We start from the raw sequence: 18,262 nt of genomic DNA, 5'->3' as shown, positions 1-18,262 counted from the left end.
TTGTGCTTGGATCAAACAAAACTGAGTTCAAATCCTTATAAAGGTCGAGTGGGCCAAGTCGTGTACACACACACAACACACACAATCACAGTCTTTCCCAACGCTTCACACGGTGGTTGTGCAGAATAAAATGCAAAGAAATAAAATGGCAAAGGCCGGGACCTGCATTTTTATGTAAACTGTGCTATTTTTACTGTTGTTAGCCTGGCTTTGGCTGGGGAGGGTATTCGTATTATTATTATTAGACAGAACAGGGGGCTAGAAACCTGCAGCCCTTCAGATGCTGTTGTATTGCAACTCCTGCCTCATCCACCCTGCGGAATCAGGGATGTTGAAGGGAGTTGGAGAGTCACCTGTTCCCCAGCTCTGGGGCAGCTGGATCTCCTGCTAGGAGATTTCCATCTGCTGGAATACAGGTGGAGGCGGACTGCAGGTTGGGAAAGGGCTGTTGCGCTTAGATCCTGCTTGCAGACTTTTCATAGGCACCTGGTTTGACCATTGTGGGAATAGGAGGCTGGACCATGTGGGCTTTTGGGGCCCGAGTCTTCTTATCTTTCGAAACGCTTAAAAATGTGCAGGCCACTTCTGTGGGGATCTCGGAAGTCGAGAGGAGCTGCTGAGTAACGTTTCCTGTGCCCTGTACCCTCCTTGCCCTTCCCCGTGACTCGCGAAACTGGAATGCATTATGCAAACGAAGAGATGCTGGACAATGTCCCAATTTATACAAATCACAGAGCCGAATTCTGTGCCCACAGTGCATTTCCTTAGTGTGTGTGTAACCCTAAACAGAGCAGCTTTAGTGTAATCTTCCACGGTGCATGTAGGTCTGATTGGCTGCAGCTGCAGGTCCTGAACAAGCTCTCTGGAAAGAGAGCAGTATCCTCCGATCTCCCTGCTCTCTGTGTCTGCAGATATCGTCAAGGCAATTTGAAAAGTAGTTTGGGAGCTGGAAAGAGCAATGCATAGACACACACACACACACACACACACACACACACGGAGAGAGAGCCATCAGGGCAGCCATGGAGCCATTTGCCCAGGGCAAGATTCATTTTCCTGCAGCTGGTCAGCTGGGAGCACACGGCTGGCTCTTCTGAACTTAATTGTATCCAGTGATGCAACCCCCCCTCATCCAAATACTTGCCATTATTGTTCTGAGCTTCTGTGACCGATATTCCTTTGAGCCTTGCCAGATTTATACGCTGGCAATAAATACGTTACACGCTTTGAAACAAGCAAACAAAAATCCCCCAAATTCTTTGCCGCTGGATTTTTTTTTTCCCCCACCCACCCTCAGCTCTGCAGTTCCTTCTTCCTTGCGGGCTCCCTGCCCTGGATGTGGCTTGCACTAGGAAAAAGACCTCTCCTCAAACAGTGCCGGGGTGTCTTACAGATCACAGCCAGACACAAGGTCCTAGTGGATTTTCACACACTGCGTGCGGCCCAGTCGTGATTTAGAGCAGCACACAGAAACGCCGTTTACCTTCCTGCCGGAGCGGTACCTATTTATCTACTTGCACTTTGACGTGCTTTCGAACTGCTAGGTTGGCAGAAGCTGGGACTGAAAAACGGGAGCTCACCCCGTCGCGGGGATTCGAACCGCCGACCTTCCGATCAGCAAGTCCTAGGTTCTGTGATTTAACCCACAGCGCCACCTGCGTCGCAGGCTCTTCTTACTTTTTTAAAATTAAAAACGGATGAGAGACAACAAACCTATCAGCCGCTCTTACAACTATATCAGGGATGGGGAATCTCGAGTGTGGGGTCTGAGTGCAGCCCTCGAGATCCCTCTGCCTCTGGCCCGTGGGACTCTCCAGAGGCCACACCCCTCCTTGGCCACACCCCCTCTGTGCCCCTCCTTTGCACCCTGTTTGTGTAGAGCAGAGTTTCCCAAACCTGGGTCTCCAGCTGTTTTTTTGGACTACAATTCCCAACATCGCTGACCACTGGTCTTGCTAGCTAGGGATGATGGGAGTTGTAGTCCAAAAGACCCATGTTTGGTAAGTACTGGTGAAGAGGATAAGACTTGTCAATGGCTGCTAGCCAGGATGGCTATTCTCTATCTGTAATGCTTCTGAACCCCAGTTGGTGGAAACAGCAAGAGGGGAAGGGGGATCTTGGGCTTGAATTCTGTTTGATGCAACAGCTACCGCCTTTCATCTTGCAACAAGTCATCTAGAGAAACCGGAGAACTATGTTTCTCTATTTATTTCTCTATTTTGTTGTTGTTGTCGTGTCCGACTCTTCGTGACCCCATGGACCAGAGCACGCCAGGCACTCCTGTCTTCCACTGCCTCCCGCAGTTTGGTCAGACTCATGCTGGTAGCTTTGAGAACACCGTCCCTCCATCTCGTCCTCTGTCGTCTCCTTCTCCTTGTCCCCTCCATCTTTCCCAACATCAGGGTCTTTTCCAGGGAGTCTTCTCTTCTCACGAGGTGGGCAAAGTATTGGAGCCTCTGTTTCAGGATCTGTCCTACTAGTGCGTACTCAGGGCTGATTTCCTTAAGAATGGAGAGGTTTGATCTTCTTGCAGTCCATGGGACTCTATTTTTTTTACTGGACCTATTTCTTCTATAGGCAAACTGATGATTATCAAAGTCCGGGGGAAAGCAGGTTCTAAGTTGTTGAAGGACCAGTCTTTTCAAGCATTTCATCACTACAGATGTTAATGCAATAGGTCCGTAGTCATTCAGGCAGGTAATTGCCGTTTTCTTCGGAACTGGGACAATATTAGCTGCTTTTAAGCATGATGGAACACAAGCCGTTTGCAGGGAGATGTGAAAAATCCTCGTCAGGACCCCTGCTAGTTGATCAGCACAATTTTTGACCACATTCCCAGCACAATGATTCACACCCTGGCCGGCACTTTCTTGATCTCCTGCCCTCGGGCAGAAGATATAGAAGCATGATTAGTCGCACCAACAGGGTAAAGAACAGCTTCTATCCATGGGCTGTTAGGCTGCTGAATGAGAAGATAACAACAGGGCAACTGACTTTTGGGTTTGGTGTGTGTGTGTCAGTAAATGAGGGGAATTAAGACTAAGAGAGCTGAGTGGGGGGTGCCCGTGTAATCTCACTGTATAAAAGTTGTACAAGTGACAATGTTGTTGTTGTTTAGTCGTTTAGACATGTCCAACTCTTCGTGTCCCCCTGGACCAGAACATGCCAGGCACTTCTGTCCTCCACTGCCTCCCACAGTTTGGTCAAACTCATGCTGGTAGCTTCGAGAACACTATCCAACCATCTTGTCCTCTGTCGTCCCCTTCTCCTAGTGCCCTCCATCTTTCCCAACATCAGGGTCTTCTCCAGGGAGTCTTCTCAGGAGGTGGGCAAAGTATTGGAGCCTTAGCTTCAGGATCTGTCTTTCCAGTGAGCACACAGGGCTGATTTCCTTCAGAATGGATAGGTTTGATCTTCTTGCAGTCCATGGGACTCTCAAGAGTCTCCTCCAGCACCATAATTCAAAAGCATCAATTCTTCGGCGATCAGCCTTCTTTATGGTCCAGTGACAATAAAGTATTTCAGTTTCAACTTTTGATGCAGGTTTCCCACTGTCAGCCACTGTGAGATCAGGATGCTGGACTTAGAATCATAGAATCTTAGAGTTGGAAGAGACCACAAGGGCCATCGAGTCCAACCCCCTGCCAAGCAGGAAACACCATCAGAGCACTCCTGACATATGGTTGTCAAGCCTCTGCTTAAAGACCTCCAAAGAAGGAGACTCCACCACACTCCTTGGCAGCAAATTCCACTGTCAAACAGCTCTTACTGTCAGGAAGTTCTTCCTAATGTTTAGGTGGAATCTTCTTTCTTGTCGTTTGGATCCATTGCTCCGTGTCCGCTTCTCTGGAGCAGCAGAAAACAACCTTTCTCCCTCCTCTATGTGACATCCTTTTATATATTTGAACATGGCTATCATATCACCCCTTAACCTCCTCTTCTCCAGGCTAAACATGCCCAGCTCCCTTAGCCGTTCCTCATAAGGCATCGTTTCCAGGCCTTTGACCATTTTGGTTGCCCTCCTCTGGACACGTTCCAGTTTGTCAGTGTCCTTCTTGAACTGTGGTGCCCAGAACTGGACACAGTACTCCAGGTGAGATCTGACCAGAGCAGAATACAGTGGCACTATTACTTCCCTTGATCTAGATGCTATACTCCTATTGATGCAGCCCAGAATTGCATTGGCCATTGGCCTCATCCAGCAGACTCTTCCAAATGTTTTGAAACTAAATGCAAGCTACTTGCAGTGTCCTGGTAGCTGGAGATTAGTTGGAAAGGCCATCCATCCTCATGATCTTTTTCTGAACTCCCTGAAGGCACTCTAGCTGGCTTCCGTCTGAATGTTGGCTTGGACCAGATTACCCTAATCCTATTGTGGAATTGTAGAGTTGCAAGGGACCCTGAGGGTCATCCAGTCCAACCCCTTGCAACGCAGGGATCTCAGCTGAAGCGTCCATGGCAGGTGGCCCTCCAACCTCTGCTTAAAAACCTCCGAGGAAGGAGAGGCCACAACCTCCTGGGGCAGACCCACTGTCAAACATCTCTAAGAAACTGCTGAGCGCTGCAACAAACCCATTTTACAGAAGAAAGACTGAGGCAGAAAATTCCCCCGAAACAGGCAACCCTCTTTCAAGCAAAATATTCAGCTCCCCGGAGCAAAAACCCTTAATATTTTTTTAAAATTGGCCCCTTTGGCACCCAGCTTCTCCTAAATGGGGGTGCTGCGGTCAGTGAGCACCACGTTGGAGACCCCTGATCTGATCCAGCAAGCTTGCGTCCTCAGGCTCTTCTTTGCCAGCTGCAGATGCAAGGGCCCCCCCCACCTCCAGTTATTTATCCGAGGGGGGCGGTTGCTTCAGGGTTTGCACCCGTGGCAAACCTCTCTTCGATGCCATCGTGTCCTTTCTGGAAGCAATGGACCAGGTGAGCTGAATCCAGCTCTCCAGAGCTTCCCCAGTGCTCCGGCATCGCCTCCCCTGCCTTCGGGGACCTAACCTGGGAAAGGGAGCTGTCCTTGAAACCAGCGCATGTTCTGACAAGTGCCCTCTTGGCACATCGGGTGTGGCATCTCCGGTTACAGAAAAGAAGGCTCATCAAGCCCGGCGCCCTCTCTGCTCCTGCACACACCCCTTCCCAGATCGACACCCTTTGGCGTCTCTGCTCAGCACCTTCTGTGCTGTTTGGACTTCTTAGCCTTCCTGCTTCTGAGCGCTTGCAAATTCTGCGCTTGGGCTGCAGGTTTTCCAGCTGCAGCGATTGCTGGAGGGAGATTGCTCTGTCCAGCCAGGGAGACCCAGAGCGTTGCTCATCTTTTGCGCAATTTTAGCATGTTAAGATTGGGATGCGGGTGGCGCTGTGGGTTAAACCACAGAGCCTAGGACTTGCTGTTCCGAAGGTCGGTGGTTTGAATCCCCGTGACGCGGTGAGCTCCCGTTGCTCGGTCCCTGCTCCTGCCAACCTAGCAGTTTGAAAGCACGTCAAAGTGCAAGTAGATAAATAGGTACCACTCCGGTGGGAAGGTAAACGGCGTTTCCGTGCGCTGCTCTGGTTCGCCAGAAGCGGCTTAGTCATGCTGGCCACATGACCCGGAAGTTGTACACCGGCTCCCTCGGCCAAAAAGCGAGATGAGCACCGCAACCCCAGAGTCGGTCACAACTGGACCTAATGGCCAGAGGTCCCTTTACCTTTACCTTAGCATGTTAAGATTAGGGGGCCAAATTTTAACGCTTGCAGTTTTCCCCCTTTTTTTGCGTGGGGAGGAATATTTTCAGGGGTTTTTCCATGGAATCCACAAATAAGCACAATACAGTCAAAAGCAGAGTACAGTAAGTTGCAGATATATAGGCCATTATGAGCTTAGCCATGATTTGATTTGTGCTGGTTAAGAGAGCAAAGGATTTAACTCTTGCTTCTGGGTGGCCTGACGGCAAATAAAGGAATCCGAATTGGGGATTCTGCGCTCTGCCTCTCCCAGGGACTGCAAGCAACTCCTGCCGGCCACTTGTCCTGCAGCATCTCTTGTTAATCTTCTCGGTGGCCGGGGGGGGGGGGGATCCAGTCTCCCCCTCCATTGTGTCTGCTGGTGGAAGGCAAAAAAAGGCACAGATTGCAACGGAGGACCAGCCAGAAAGGCTTCCTGGGTGGTTCAAGAGTACAAAGCCAGTCTGTAGCCTGTGCTCCAGCAACAAAACAATTCTGTGCCCCGGCAAACCTGCAGCTTGCCTAAATCATGCAAACTGAACAGATTTTGCACAGTTGCTCTCTTTTTGCATAATTCCGCAGTTTCTGCTCTTTTGCAACATTTATGGCGGGACGCGGGTGGCGCTGTGGGTAAAACCTCAGTGCCTAGGACTGGCCGATCGTATGGTTGGCATTTCGAATCCCCGCGGCGGGGTGAGCTCCCGTCTTTCGGTCCCAGCTCCTGCCCACCTAGGAGTTCGAAAGCACTCTTAAGTGCAAGTAGATAAATAGGTACTGCTTTATAGCGGGAAGGTAAACAGCGTTTCCGTGTGCTGCGCTGGTGCAGGCTCGCCAGAGCAGCTTTGTCACGCTGGCCACGTGACCCGGAAGTGTCTGCGGACAGCGCTGGCTCCCGGCCTCTTATGTGAGATGAGCGCACAACCCTAGAGTCGGACACGACTGGCCCGTACGGGCAGGGGTACCTTTACCTTTACCTTTATGCAGCCGCTTCTCCCCTTTGGGAGCAGTCAGGACCTACACACAGCACCGAGACCCTGCCTGCGGCCGATGGAAACGTTAATCAGCCCACCGCCTGACTTCGGAGAACTCAGGCTACATTGCCCCTGTGGCACCAAATGTATATTTCGCACCATAAGGCCTAGAAACTTGCTTTTGAGAAGCAAACCAGTACAGTGGTACCTCGGGTTACATACGCTTCAGATTACAGACACTTCAGGTTACAGACCCCGCTAACCCAGAAATAGTACCTCGGGTTAAGAACTTTGCTTCAGGATGAGAACAGAAATCGCACGGTGGTGGTGCGACGGCAGCAGGAAGCCCCATTAGCTAAAGTGGTGCTTCAGGTTAAGAACAGTTTCAGGTTAAGAACGGACCTCCAGAACGAATTAAGTACCGTATTTTTTGCTCTGTAAGACTCACTTTTTCCCTCCTAAAAAGTAAGGGGAAATGTGTGTGCGTCTTATGGAGCGAATGCAGGCTGCGCAGCTATCCCAGAAGCCAGAACAGCAAGAGGGATCGCTGCTTTCACTGCGCAGCGATCCCTCTTGCTGTTCTGACTTCTGAGATTCAGAATTTTTTTTTCTTGTTTTCCTCCTCCAAAAACTACGTGTGTCTTGTGGTCTGGTGCATCTTATAGAGCAAAAAATGCGGTACTTAACCCGAGGTACCACTGTACAGTGCAACCTCGGTTTTCGAACGTAATCCATTCCGGAAGACTGTTCAACTTCCGAAACGTTAAAAAACCGAAGCATGCATTTCCGGAAGCGATTACATCCAGAAAACTCGGTAAGGAAGCTGCGTGGCACGTTTTTAGTTTCCGAAAAGTGTTCGAAAACTGAAGCAGTTACTTCCAGGTTTTCTGCATTTGAAAGCCGAAACGTTCGACTTGCAAGACGCTCGAAAACCGAGGTACCGCTGTACTAAGATTCGCAGAACAGGGAGGAACTCAGGGAGCTGCCTTAGTCAGAGTTGAACAATGAACCCGTCCAGATCAGTGTTGTCTATGTCAGGGGTTCCCAGATTTTCCTCTTCAAAGCCCCCTTGGTTCCACGAACTCTTCCCCAGTGCCCCTCCCCCGTGAAAAGCATTATTCAGAACAGCAGTTTGCACAATGAAATTCAAAACGGTAACAATGAATTGCGCATTTGTTCAAAATCCAATTAAAGCTATTTAGTTTAATTCAACAAAATTGATGAAATTGACCCAGTGATGCCAGCTTTTCAAAGTCTGTTAGTCGTTTATCCTTCCCTGTATGTTGTTGGGCTCCAACCCCTACCCTTGAGGCTGATGGGAACTGGGCTACTATAACATCAGAGGACTATCTAGGGATTCAGGCAGCAGTCTTTGCAAGAGATTGAGACCTGGGAAATGCAATGCACACGCACCACTGAGCTACAGCCCTTCTGAACGCTGATCTCTATGCCCATACAGTAAGGGGGGAAAGTATTTGATTCCCTGCTAAATTTGCCTGTTTGCCCTCTGACGAAGAAATGACCAGTCCATAATTTTAATGGTGGGTTTATCGTACCTGTGAGAGACAGAATAACAACAGGAAAACCCCCCAGAAACCCAGAAGACAAAAGTCAGAGATTGATGTGCATTATAGTGAGTGAAACAAGTATTTGATCCCCTATCAACCAGCCAAATGTCAGGCTACCTGGTACAGTATCTTCACTGTATGTAACAAGGTGCTGTAAGGGAGAGATCTTACCTGTAATCCCAGCTTGTTACAGTACCTGTACAAAAGACACCTGTCGACAGAAGCAATCAGTCCAGCAGATTCCAAACTAGCCACCAGGACCAAAGAGCTGTCCAAGGATGTCAGGGACAAGATCGTGGACTGGGACAAGGCTGGACTGGGCTACAAGGCTATTGCCAAGCAGATTGGTGAGAAGGTGACACCAATTGGTGCAATAATTTGCAAATGGAAGAAACACAAAAGGCCGAAAGGCCGACTTGCCCCTCAAAGTGGCAAGTGTGTTCAACCATATATATTATTTGTAGAGGCCCAAATTTACTTGTTTCATAAAATGTATATACTGCTTGGTTGTTAAAAAAGTAAAAATAAAATAAAACCTTTAAAAAAACCCACCGTTCTAAAAGTATGAAACAATGAAATTACCAGTAAAAACTGCTAAAGTCAGCTACTTAATTAAAATAAACAATAAGCTAAAAATCTGATTAAAACACATTGAAACATATCTGAACAGGCACCAGTGTTTTTGGCAGGCACCTTGGATCCTGAACGCTTCGCAAGTCGAACGTTTTGGCTCCCGAACGCCGCAAACCTGGAAGTGAGTGTTGTGGTTTGCGAACGTTCTTTGGAACCCGAACGTCCGACGTGGCTTCCGATTGGCTGCAGGAGCTTCCTGCAGCCAATCAGATGTCGTGCCTTGGTTTCCGAACATTTTGCAAGTTGAACAGGCTATCACTGTACAATGAACTGGTGGTACCTGCCTGGTCTCGGCAGGCAGGGTGTTCCAAACGGCGGTTGTTGCGTCAGGGGACACACACACACCGCCAGACCCCTAGGGGTGTGCAGTGGGAACGCATCACAGTGCCACAACTCAGTGTCATCTCCTTGGCACATGTGTCCTTTCTGAACCGTGTGTTCGCCTGGGAACTTGCAGCATAAATCATAGAGTTGGAAAGGACCCTGGGGGGGTCAAACCTCCAACCTTGGCATAATCAGCACCACGCTCTGACCAAGTGAGCTATGCAAGTTGCCCGCTTTCTGGCCGAAGCGTGAGCTGATCCAGAACAGAACCGGCCTCCCTCCCTTAACGCCCTTCCCGTCTGCTTCCAGAAATCGTCGACGGCAACGCAAAGATGACCCTCGGCATGATCTGGACCATCATCCTCAGATTCGCCATCCAGGACATCTCCGTAGAAGGTGAGCGCCCAAGTTCCCGCAGGCCGCGCGCCAGCCTGCCCTCTCTGCACCTTCCTCCTGGCATGTCGGCACCAGCTGTACGTCTGGCACGTTTAAATAGACGGGAGAGGGAGCTGGCAAAGCCCATGCGGCAATGCACCACGGACTTGCGGTGATCCACGACGGTGCCCACGCCTTCAACCACTTCCTCTTTCCCACTAGACCAGTGACAATTAATCATGCACCGTGCAGCTGCTCAAGTCGGTTGCAATAACCCTCGCTGACTTTATTGAGTGTGTGGCTCAGGCTCCTTGGCAAAGACCTGCCTTGGGAATGCCTGCCAAGCAGCCATTAGGCAACCAGAGGCTTTTGGGGGGGGGGAGCCCAATACTCCCCCCCCCCGTGGCTTTCAGCCTGGGCCCCAGTGCAGCCCCAGTATCTAAGAACGCAAATTGCACCCACCTGATCTTATACACCTCAGTTTTATTCCCAGCTCAGGCACAAGCAAGAGCGCTTTTTCTTTCTTTTTTTTTTTTTTTTACAAAACATGTCATATTTTGGGGGGTGGGCTGGGTGGGTGTGAGCTCACCTTCCTATCCCACTTGCCACTTCTTCTCCCCTGCAGATGCCCCACCCACAATAGCCACCCCCCTTCCCTTCTGCACAAGTGACAACAAACACGGGTTAAGGTTTCGGGGCACCTGGCGGCGTTTTTCTTAGCAAAAACTCAAATGGGCCTGTACCTTTTCAGGGTACTAGTTTTGCAAGCGCTTTGTTGCAGCTTTCCCCAGGCTGGTGCCCTCTGGATGATTTGAACTCTGCCTCCCATCATCCAAAACACCCAGAGGGCGCCAGCTTGGGGGAGGCTGCCTTATAAGAAAGGGTCATTTCCCCCAAGACCGTTCCCTCCTTGGATCTGTCCCTGGGCAGATCACAACAACAGGCAGCTCCCAACTTGTGTGGGGGTTACGTTCTGGGCCCCCACGCACATAGGTGACATTGTACAAAGTTGGGAGCACCCTCTAAACATTCTTAGGACACCCTCTCTGTCACTCTCTCTTCAACTCATACTGTATCCAAAAATACCCACAACTAGAACTGAAGCTCTGGGGCTAGCAGGAGGCTGGAGGACGCATGAAAGACTAGTGCTGCGCTACCTAGCGCATCAGCTGCCAGGCGGGGAGACTGAGCAGCATAAACAAAGCCCCGCTGTGCCTCCAGTCTCTTTGGAGGATATACCAAGAGCTCAGGCCACAAGTTTCAATATAAGGAATAATTCCTACTCGAGAGTTGAAAAGAAAAACGTGTATATTCTGCTAAGAATAACAATTTGAAGCTGATAGTAAATTTAAACACAACGTGTAAGTACGATAGTTTTAAGTAAATTTAAACACAACGTGTAAGTACGATAGTTTTAAGGTAAAACGTTTAAGTACAGGAATAATGTAGTTTCAAATATGCAGTAATATAGTATAGAGGTATACTATATTACTGCATATTTGAAACTACATTAAAATTTACTTAAAACTATAATTATTCCTTATATTGAAACTTGTGGCCTGAGCTCTTGGTATATCCTTTTTAGTGTATTTCCAACAAGAACTCCAGTCTCTTTGGGGCTTCCTCTGGCCCTTGCACACGTCCTCTTTGGGCTCCAGGGAGGGTCTCCTTAATAATAATATAATAATAATAATTTGTTATTTATACCCCGCCCATCTGGCTGGGTTTCCCCAGCAACTCTAGGCGGCTTCCAACAGAATATTAAAATATAATAATCTATTAAACATTAAAAGCTTCCCTAAACAGGGCTGCCTTCAGATGTCTTCTGAAAGTCTGGTAGTTATTTTTCTCTTTGACATCTGGTGGGAGGGCGTTCCACAGGATGGGTGCCTCCACCAAGAAGGCCTTCTGCCTGGTTCCCTGTAATGTGGCTTCTCGCAGGGAGGGAACCGCCAGAAGGCCCTCAGTACTGGACCTCAGTGCCTTGCGAGCCACGGGGACTCCCCAGCTCTCTCCTGCCATTTCCCAGTTTGAATTGAATTATTGGGTTGCTTCCCAGTTCCATGCACAAGCGGGAGAATGCCTGTATAAAAACGCAATGTTGAATTTTGTTTATGACAGTTACCATTGTTTTGGGGAGACCATGTGCACAAAGTGCCTGAAATGCATCTCTCGGGGCATTCTGCACAACTTTTTTTCCCCATGGAAGAGCCAAAGAGCCTTGTGCAACGTTGGCCTTCGACCCTTAGGTTTGGATATGTTGTCTTGGCTCCGTCCCATTCCTGTTGCTGCCTTAGCTTCAGCCCCGCCCACATCAGGTGACCTGTCCTGCCAAGGATGACGCCATCACCTCCTCTCTCTTCTTTCTCCCCTTCGTCCTGCAGAGACTTCGGCCAAGGAAGGCCTGTTGCTCTGGTGCCAGAGGAAGACTGCGCCCTACAAGAACGTCAATGTACAGAACTTCCACATAAGGTAACCTTGGGGAGCCGAGATGACCGAGGGCCTGGAAACCAACCTTTAGGAGGGACGGTTGAGGAAGCTGGGCATGTTTAGGCTGGAAAGGAGGAGAGTGAGAAGAGATAGAATAGCGCTGTGGGTTAAACCACAGAGCCTAGGATTTGCCAATCAGAAGGTCGGCGGTTCGAATCCCCGCGATGGGGTGAGCTCTCGTTGCTCGGTCCCTGCTCCTGCCAACCTAGCAGTTTGAAAGCACGTCAAAGTGCAAGTAGATAAATAGGTACCACTCCGGCGGGAAGGTAGACGGCGTTTCTGTGTGCTGCTCTGGTTCGCCAGAAGCCGCTTAGTCATGCTGGTCACATGACCCGGAAGCTGTACGCCGGCGCCCTCGGCCAGTAAAGCGAGATGAGCGCCGCAACCCCAGAGTCGGCCACGACTGGACCTAATGGTCAGGGGTCCCTTTACCTTTACCTTTAATATCTAAAAGGTTGTCCCATGGAAGAGGGAGCAAAGCTTGTTTTCTGCTGCTCTAGAGGGTAAGATGCAAACCGTGAAAGAATCTTAGAGTTGGGAGGGACCACAAAGGGCATCTAGTCCAACCCCCTGCAATGCAGGAATATTTTGCCCAACTCGGGGCTCGAACCCATGACCATGAGATTCAGAGTTCTGTGCTCTGCCGGCTGAGCTATCCCAGCTAAGAACCAATGGATTCCAAGTGCGACAAAGGAGATTCCAACTAAACACAAGCTGTTCTGACAGTGGAACACGCTCCTTCGAAAAGTGGAGATTCTTCAGCTGCTACCCCTGTATTTCAGGGGGTTGGGCTGGATGACCCCGGGGGATCCCTTTCAACTCTACGATTCTGATCAGTCGAGGCACAGCTACTCCGCGAGGCACCGGGCCTTGCCTTTCCCAAACACAGGGGCAGGATTTCCACTCTCCGGCCAGAAAGCCTTGCTGCGTCTCGAAGGCTGCGAGAAATGGCTTCAGGGGGACGGCTCCCGATTAAAAATCCAGCAGACCAGCCCATCAAATAGCAGAGGCCTTTGTGCTTCCTGCTCGAGCCAGAGACCTGGGAGTAGCTCACTGAAAATCTTTAAGAGACTAGCAGGCTATCTTGTGGGGACGAGAGGCCGCAGCTAGATGGATATTTGAGGAATAATGGGTCTCGGGGAGGAGAGTGGTGGGCAGAGGCTGGTGGAATGATATGTGCTGGGTGAAAAGTGAATCACCCACTGAAATAAATGGGCAGTAGATTCTGGGCAGCGGAAGGCAAATCTGCCACCCAGGGCATGGAACTGACTCAGGAGAGTTCTCTGGCGAAAGGGTAGCAATCCAAGGAACACCTCTCATCAACACATGAAAGGATTTCCACTTGTGAAATGGGGACACCGTCTCCCCCACTCCATGCATGCCCTGTAGGGATGGCGCTGTGGTCTAAACCACTGAGCCTCTTGGGCTTGCCGATCAGAAGGTCGGTAGCTCAAATCCCCACGATGGGGTGAGCTCCTGTTGCTCTGTCCCATTCCTGCCTACCTAGAAGTTTAAAAACATGCCAGTGCAAGTAGATAAACAGGTACCACTGTGGCGGGAAGGTAAACAGCATTTCTGTGTGCTCTGGTTTCCGTCACGGTGTCCTGTTGCGCCAGAAGCGCTTTAGTCCTGCTGGCCGCATGATCCGGAAAGCTGTCTGTGTACAAACGCCGGCTCCCTTGGCCTGAAAGCGGGATGAGCGCCGCAACCCCATAGTCACCTTTGACTGGACTTAACCATCCAGGGGTCCTTTACCTTTACCTTGCATGCCCCAAATCTGCTCCAGGGGGTTGGGGGAATCCTTAGAACAGATTTAGCACCGGGGGGGGGGGGCGGAGGAGTCCATGTGCTGACGGGAGGCGTCACTTGGGATGCAACCCCCATAATGTTGTGGTGGCTAAGATGCCTTTGAGAAGGAGAACAGGCAAATCCTCGGAGGAGGTTGCGGGGGGGGGGCTGTCTGTGGTTGCGATGGCTGTGTGGCACCCCCACATTGAAGGGAAAAAGGCAGGAACAGGCCGTGGCCTTCAGACCCTGCTTGTCGGCGTCCCAGTGGCTTGGCCACTGGTCTGAACGAACCCTGAGTGCAGCCCAGCAGGGCTCTTGCATTCTTCCTTTTTAGTGACTCTCTCGAAGTTTGCGTGGTTCTGCCCTTTCTTTGCTACCTTTTTGTGGTGATACAACAACAACAACAACAAAACAACAATAATAGTACTACAGTGGTACCTCAGGTTACATGCGCTTCAGGTTACACACTCCGCTAACCCAGAAATAGTACCTCGGGTTAAGAACTTTGCTTCAGGATGAGAACAGAAATTGTGTGCTGGCAGCGCAGCGGCAGCAGGAGGCCCCATGAGCTAGAGTGGTGCTTCAGGTTAAGAACAGTTTCAGGTTAAGAACGGACCTCCGGAACGAATTAATTACTTAACCCGAGATACCACTGTAGTAGTAGTAGTAATAGTAGTAGTAGTAATAATAATAATAATAATAATAATAATAATAATAATAATAATAATAATAGTAATTTTTTATTTATACCCCGCCCATCTGGCTGAGTTTCCCCAGCCACTCTGGGCGGCTCCCAATCAAGTGTTTAAAACAGTACAGCATTACTGTACTGAAAAGCACCCTCCTGTCCGAAAGGGGGGTGGGCGGGCATCGCAGTTTTGAGGAATGCTGCCCCGAAGCCGCAGTTTCCCCTCTTGGACAGCCAAGCAATCTAACTGTATCCTTGGGCTTCTTTTTACAGCTGGAAAGACGGCCTTGCTTTTAATGCCTTGATCCACAGACACAGACCAGAACTCATTGAGTATGACAAGCTCAGAAAGGTATGTTGGCGACAGCAGCTCCTTCTTTCCTCCCTCATTTTGGACTCGAAATTGAGTGTTAGTAGTAGTAGTAGTGTTGCTATTTGTGTTTTTAGCTGTGTCCTACATGATCTCCCCAGAATCCAGTCCAGAAATGAGCACGAGTCACTGGCTTGAGTGAGATCACAGGATTGTAGGCTGGAAGGGACCCAGGATGGTCATTTAGTTCAACCCTTGCAATGCAGGAATTCTCCCCGCAGCTATCGCAGAGTGGGCTTGAACCACCAGCCTTCTGCTTAACAGCTGGACGCTCTGAACCGTTGCGCCACCTGAGAGCTCAGGTTCAAATCCCACTTCAGCCAGGATCTCCCTGGGCAATCTGGGGCGAGTCACGATCTCCTCGTCCGTAACGTGAGAATGTCAGTGACCGCCCTCAGGGTTAAAGGTGGCAAAGCATTTCCCCCTCCCCGAGCTAAAATGCCATGGAGGGAAAGCCAGGGTGGTAGTTGAGAGGGGGTGTGAAATGCCCTAACACTCACTGGGCTGCAGGGCTCTTTTGTGGAATTAAAGGCCATATTTGCACCATCCATTTAAAAGCACCCTGTACCATGACTTTTGTACAGTCCTGGCTTCCCCCCAAGGATTCTGGGAACTGGAGTTGGCGAAGGGTGCTGAGTACTGTTAGGAAATCTCCTACTCTCCCCGCTCCCCACATGAAGCTACAGTTCCAAGAGTTCCACGTAAAGAAGAATTGATTGCTAAAGCCCTGCAGGAGCTGTAACTCTGGGAGGGGAATAGGAGCCTCCTAAATTCTCCCATCACCCTTAAACTACACCTTCCGGGATTCCAAGACCTACCTATGTTAGCTCCCAGTATGTTTCCAAGCACAATTCAAAGTGTTGGTGCTGACCTTTAAAGCCCTCAACGGCCTCAAATGCCCAGTATACCTGAAGGAGCGTCTCCACCCCCATTGTCCAGCCCAGACACTGAGGTCCAGCTCCGATGGCCTTTTGGCAGTTCCCTCCCTGCGAGAAGCCAAGTTACAGGGAACCAGGCAGAGGGCCTTCTCGGTAGTGGCACCCACCCTGTGGAACGCCCTCCCAACAGATGTCAAGGAAATAAACAACTATCTGACTTTTAGAAGACATCTGAAGGCAGCCTTGTTTAGGGAAGTTTTTAATGTCTGATGTTTTATCATGTTTTTAATATTATATTGGGAGCTGGCCAGAGTGGCTGGGAAAACCCAGCCAGATGGGCAAGGTATATATAAAAAAATTATTATTATTAGAGTGGATGCTATTTATTTATTTATTTATTTATGTATGTATGTATGTATGTATGTATGTATGTATGTATGTATTTATTTCCTGCCTGTCTGATCGGGCCTCCCCAGCCGCTCTGGGCGGCTTCCAACAGAACACTAAATTAAAATAACCTATTAAACATTAAAAGCTTCCCTAAACAGAGCTGCCTTCAGATGTCTTCTAAAAGTCTGGTAGTTGTTTTTCTCTTTGACATCTGGTGGGAGGAAGTTCCACAGGGCAAGTGCCACCACCAAGAAGGCCCTCTGCCTGGCTCCCTGTAACTTGGCTTCTCGCAGCGAGGAAACCGCCAGAAGGCCCTCAGTGCTGGACTTCAGTGTCCGGGCACAATGATGGGGGTGGAGATGCTCCTTCAGGTATACTGGACCGAGGCCGTTGAGGGCTTTAAAGGTCAGCACCAACACTGTGAATTGTGCTCGGAAACATACTGGGAGCTAACGTAGGTCTTTCAAGACCGGTGTTATATGGTCTCGGCGGCCGCTCCCAGTCACCAGTCTAGCTGCTGCATTCTGGATTAATTGCAGTTTCCGGGTCACCTTCAAAGGTAGCCCCACGTAGAGCGCATTGCAGTAGTCCAAGCGGGAGATAACCAGAGCATGCACCGCTCTCGCGAGACAGTCTACGGGCAGGTAGGGTCTCAGCCTGCGTACCAGATGGAGCTGGTACACACCTGCCCTGGACTCAGAATTGACCTGCGACTCCATGGACAGCTGTGAGTCCAAAATGACTCCCAGGCTGCACACCTGGTCCTTCAGGGGCACAGTTACCCCATTCAGGACCCGCCCCCTCCTGTCCTCCCAAAACAGTACTTCTGTCTTGTCAGGATTCAACCTCAATCTGTTGGCCGCCATCCATCCAGTAGCTGCTTGTAGGGGGGGGCAGGGGGAGGCAGAGAAACACTTTTCTCCTTTGGATGTTCCTTCTCAGCTGGCAGGGCAGGGTTGCGATTCGGCTTCGGGACAGCACCCATTCTAACAGCTGTGCCTCTCTGGCAACCCCCCCCCTTTTCTCCCCAGGATGATCCAGTCACGAATCTGAACAACGCTTTTGAGGTTGCTGAGAAATACCTCGACATTCCCAAGATGTTGGATGCAGAAGGTAAGCTGGAGGCTGCTCTCGGAGCGTGGGCTCGGGTGTTCGGTTCCAAGAAGCAAATTTCATAACAGCGTTGCAATGCAACCGATTCCCAGAGGAAGAGGTTTTTGGCACTGAAGTACCTCTCCCCCCCCCCCCCGCCTCCCATTCTGCAGTTCCCTTAGTAGGGCTGGGCTCCGGAAGCCCAAAAGAGCTGTTGAGCACTGCCTTGGGTTCGCTGCCTTGCTGAGAGTCACTGACGCTCCTTCCGTCGGGCTGACTTGCACTTAGCTGCCCACCCCCTCCACACACACACACACACACACACCCGAATTGCAAAGCCCAAATTCCTCTGGGTCAAAGTAACTTGCCAGATCAGATCTGCGGCACTCCCGACACAGAAATCGTAGGCGGCGGAGTCCTGAGGCAGAAGGGACTGTAAGGCTTAATGCTGCAAGTGGTGCAGTCGCATTTCAAACATTCCCCTTCTTCACGACTTCCTGAAAGTCGAAAACTTGGGGAGAGGTTTTCTCCAGCTGCCTTCGTCCCTGGTGTACTGTGGAGGGTTTGTGCATGGAGAGTTTTTCTTTTACGCAGAGTATTAAAAGAACGAGTCTCCTCCGCGCAAAGTGCTGCAGTCTCTTTGCTCAGGACTCTGCCACCTTATAATAATAATAATAATAATTTTTTATTTATATCCCGCCCTCCGCAGCCGAAGCCAGGCTCAGAGCGGCTAACAACAGTAAAAGTAACACAGTTTACATAAAATCACAATCAATTCATTCTAAAATCAATTCAGAATCAAATTAATGGCAACCATTGGGCTAGAGTTCTGTGGGGATTACCAAAGGAGGGGGGTCAGACTGTGCCTTGGCCAAAGGCCTGGTGGAACAGCTCTGTCTTGCAGGCCCTGTGGAAAGATGTCAAGTCCCACAGGGACCTAGTCTCTTGTGACGGAGTGTTCCACCAGATCAGGGCCACAGCCAAAAAAGCCCTGG

At 50.0% G+C, this 18,262-nt stretch overlaps 1 protein-coding gene across 2 annotated transcripts in view; it reads left to right on the top strand.

Annotated features, from left to right (window-relative positions):
• Nucleotides 1–18,262, top strand: part of ACTN4 (actinin alpha 4) — a 134,519-nt gene that overhangs the window by 71,902 nt on the left and 44,355 nt on the right. For both annotated transcript variants that reach the window (XM_083626941.1, XM_083626942.1), the window contains exons 4-7: nt 9,506–9,592; nt 11,956–12,043; nt 14,811–14,889; nt 17,207–17,288. In XM_083626941.1, the coding sequence (XP_083483067.1) occupies nt 9,506–9,592; nt 11,956–12,043; nt 14,811–14,889; nt 17,207–17,288 (336 nt within the window). The remainder of the gene's footprint in view (nt 1–9,505; nt 9,593–11,955; nt 12,044–14,810; nt 14,890–17,206; nt 17,289–18,262) is intronic.

The sequence above is a fragment of the Podarcis filfolensis genome (genome assembly GCF_964270895.1).
Source record: "Podarcis filfolensis genome assembly, chromosome: 8".
Lineage (NCBI taxonomy): Eukaryota > Metazoa > Chordata > Lepidosauria > Squamata > Lacertidae > Podarcis > Podarcis filfolensis.
This window is presented reverse-complemented; position numbering and strand designations above follow the sequence as displayed.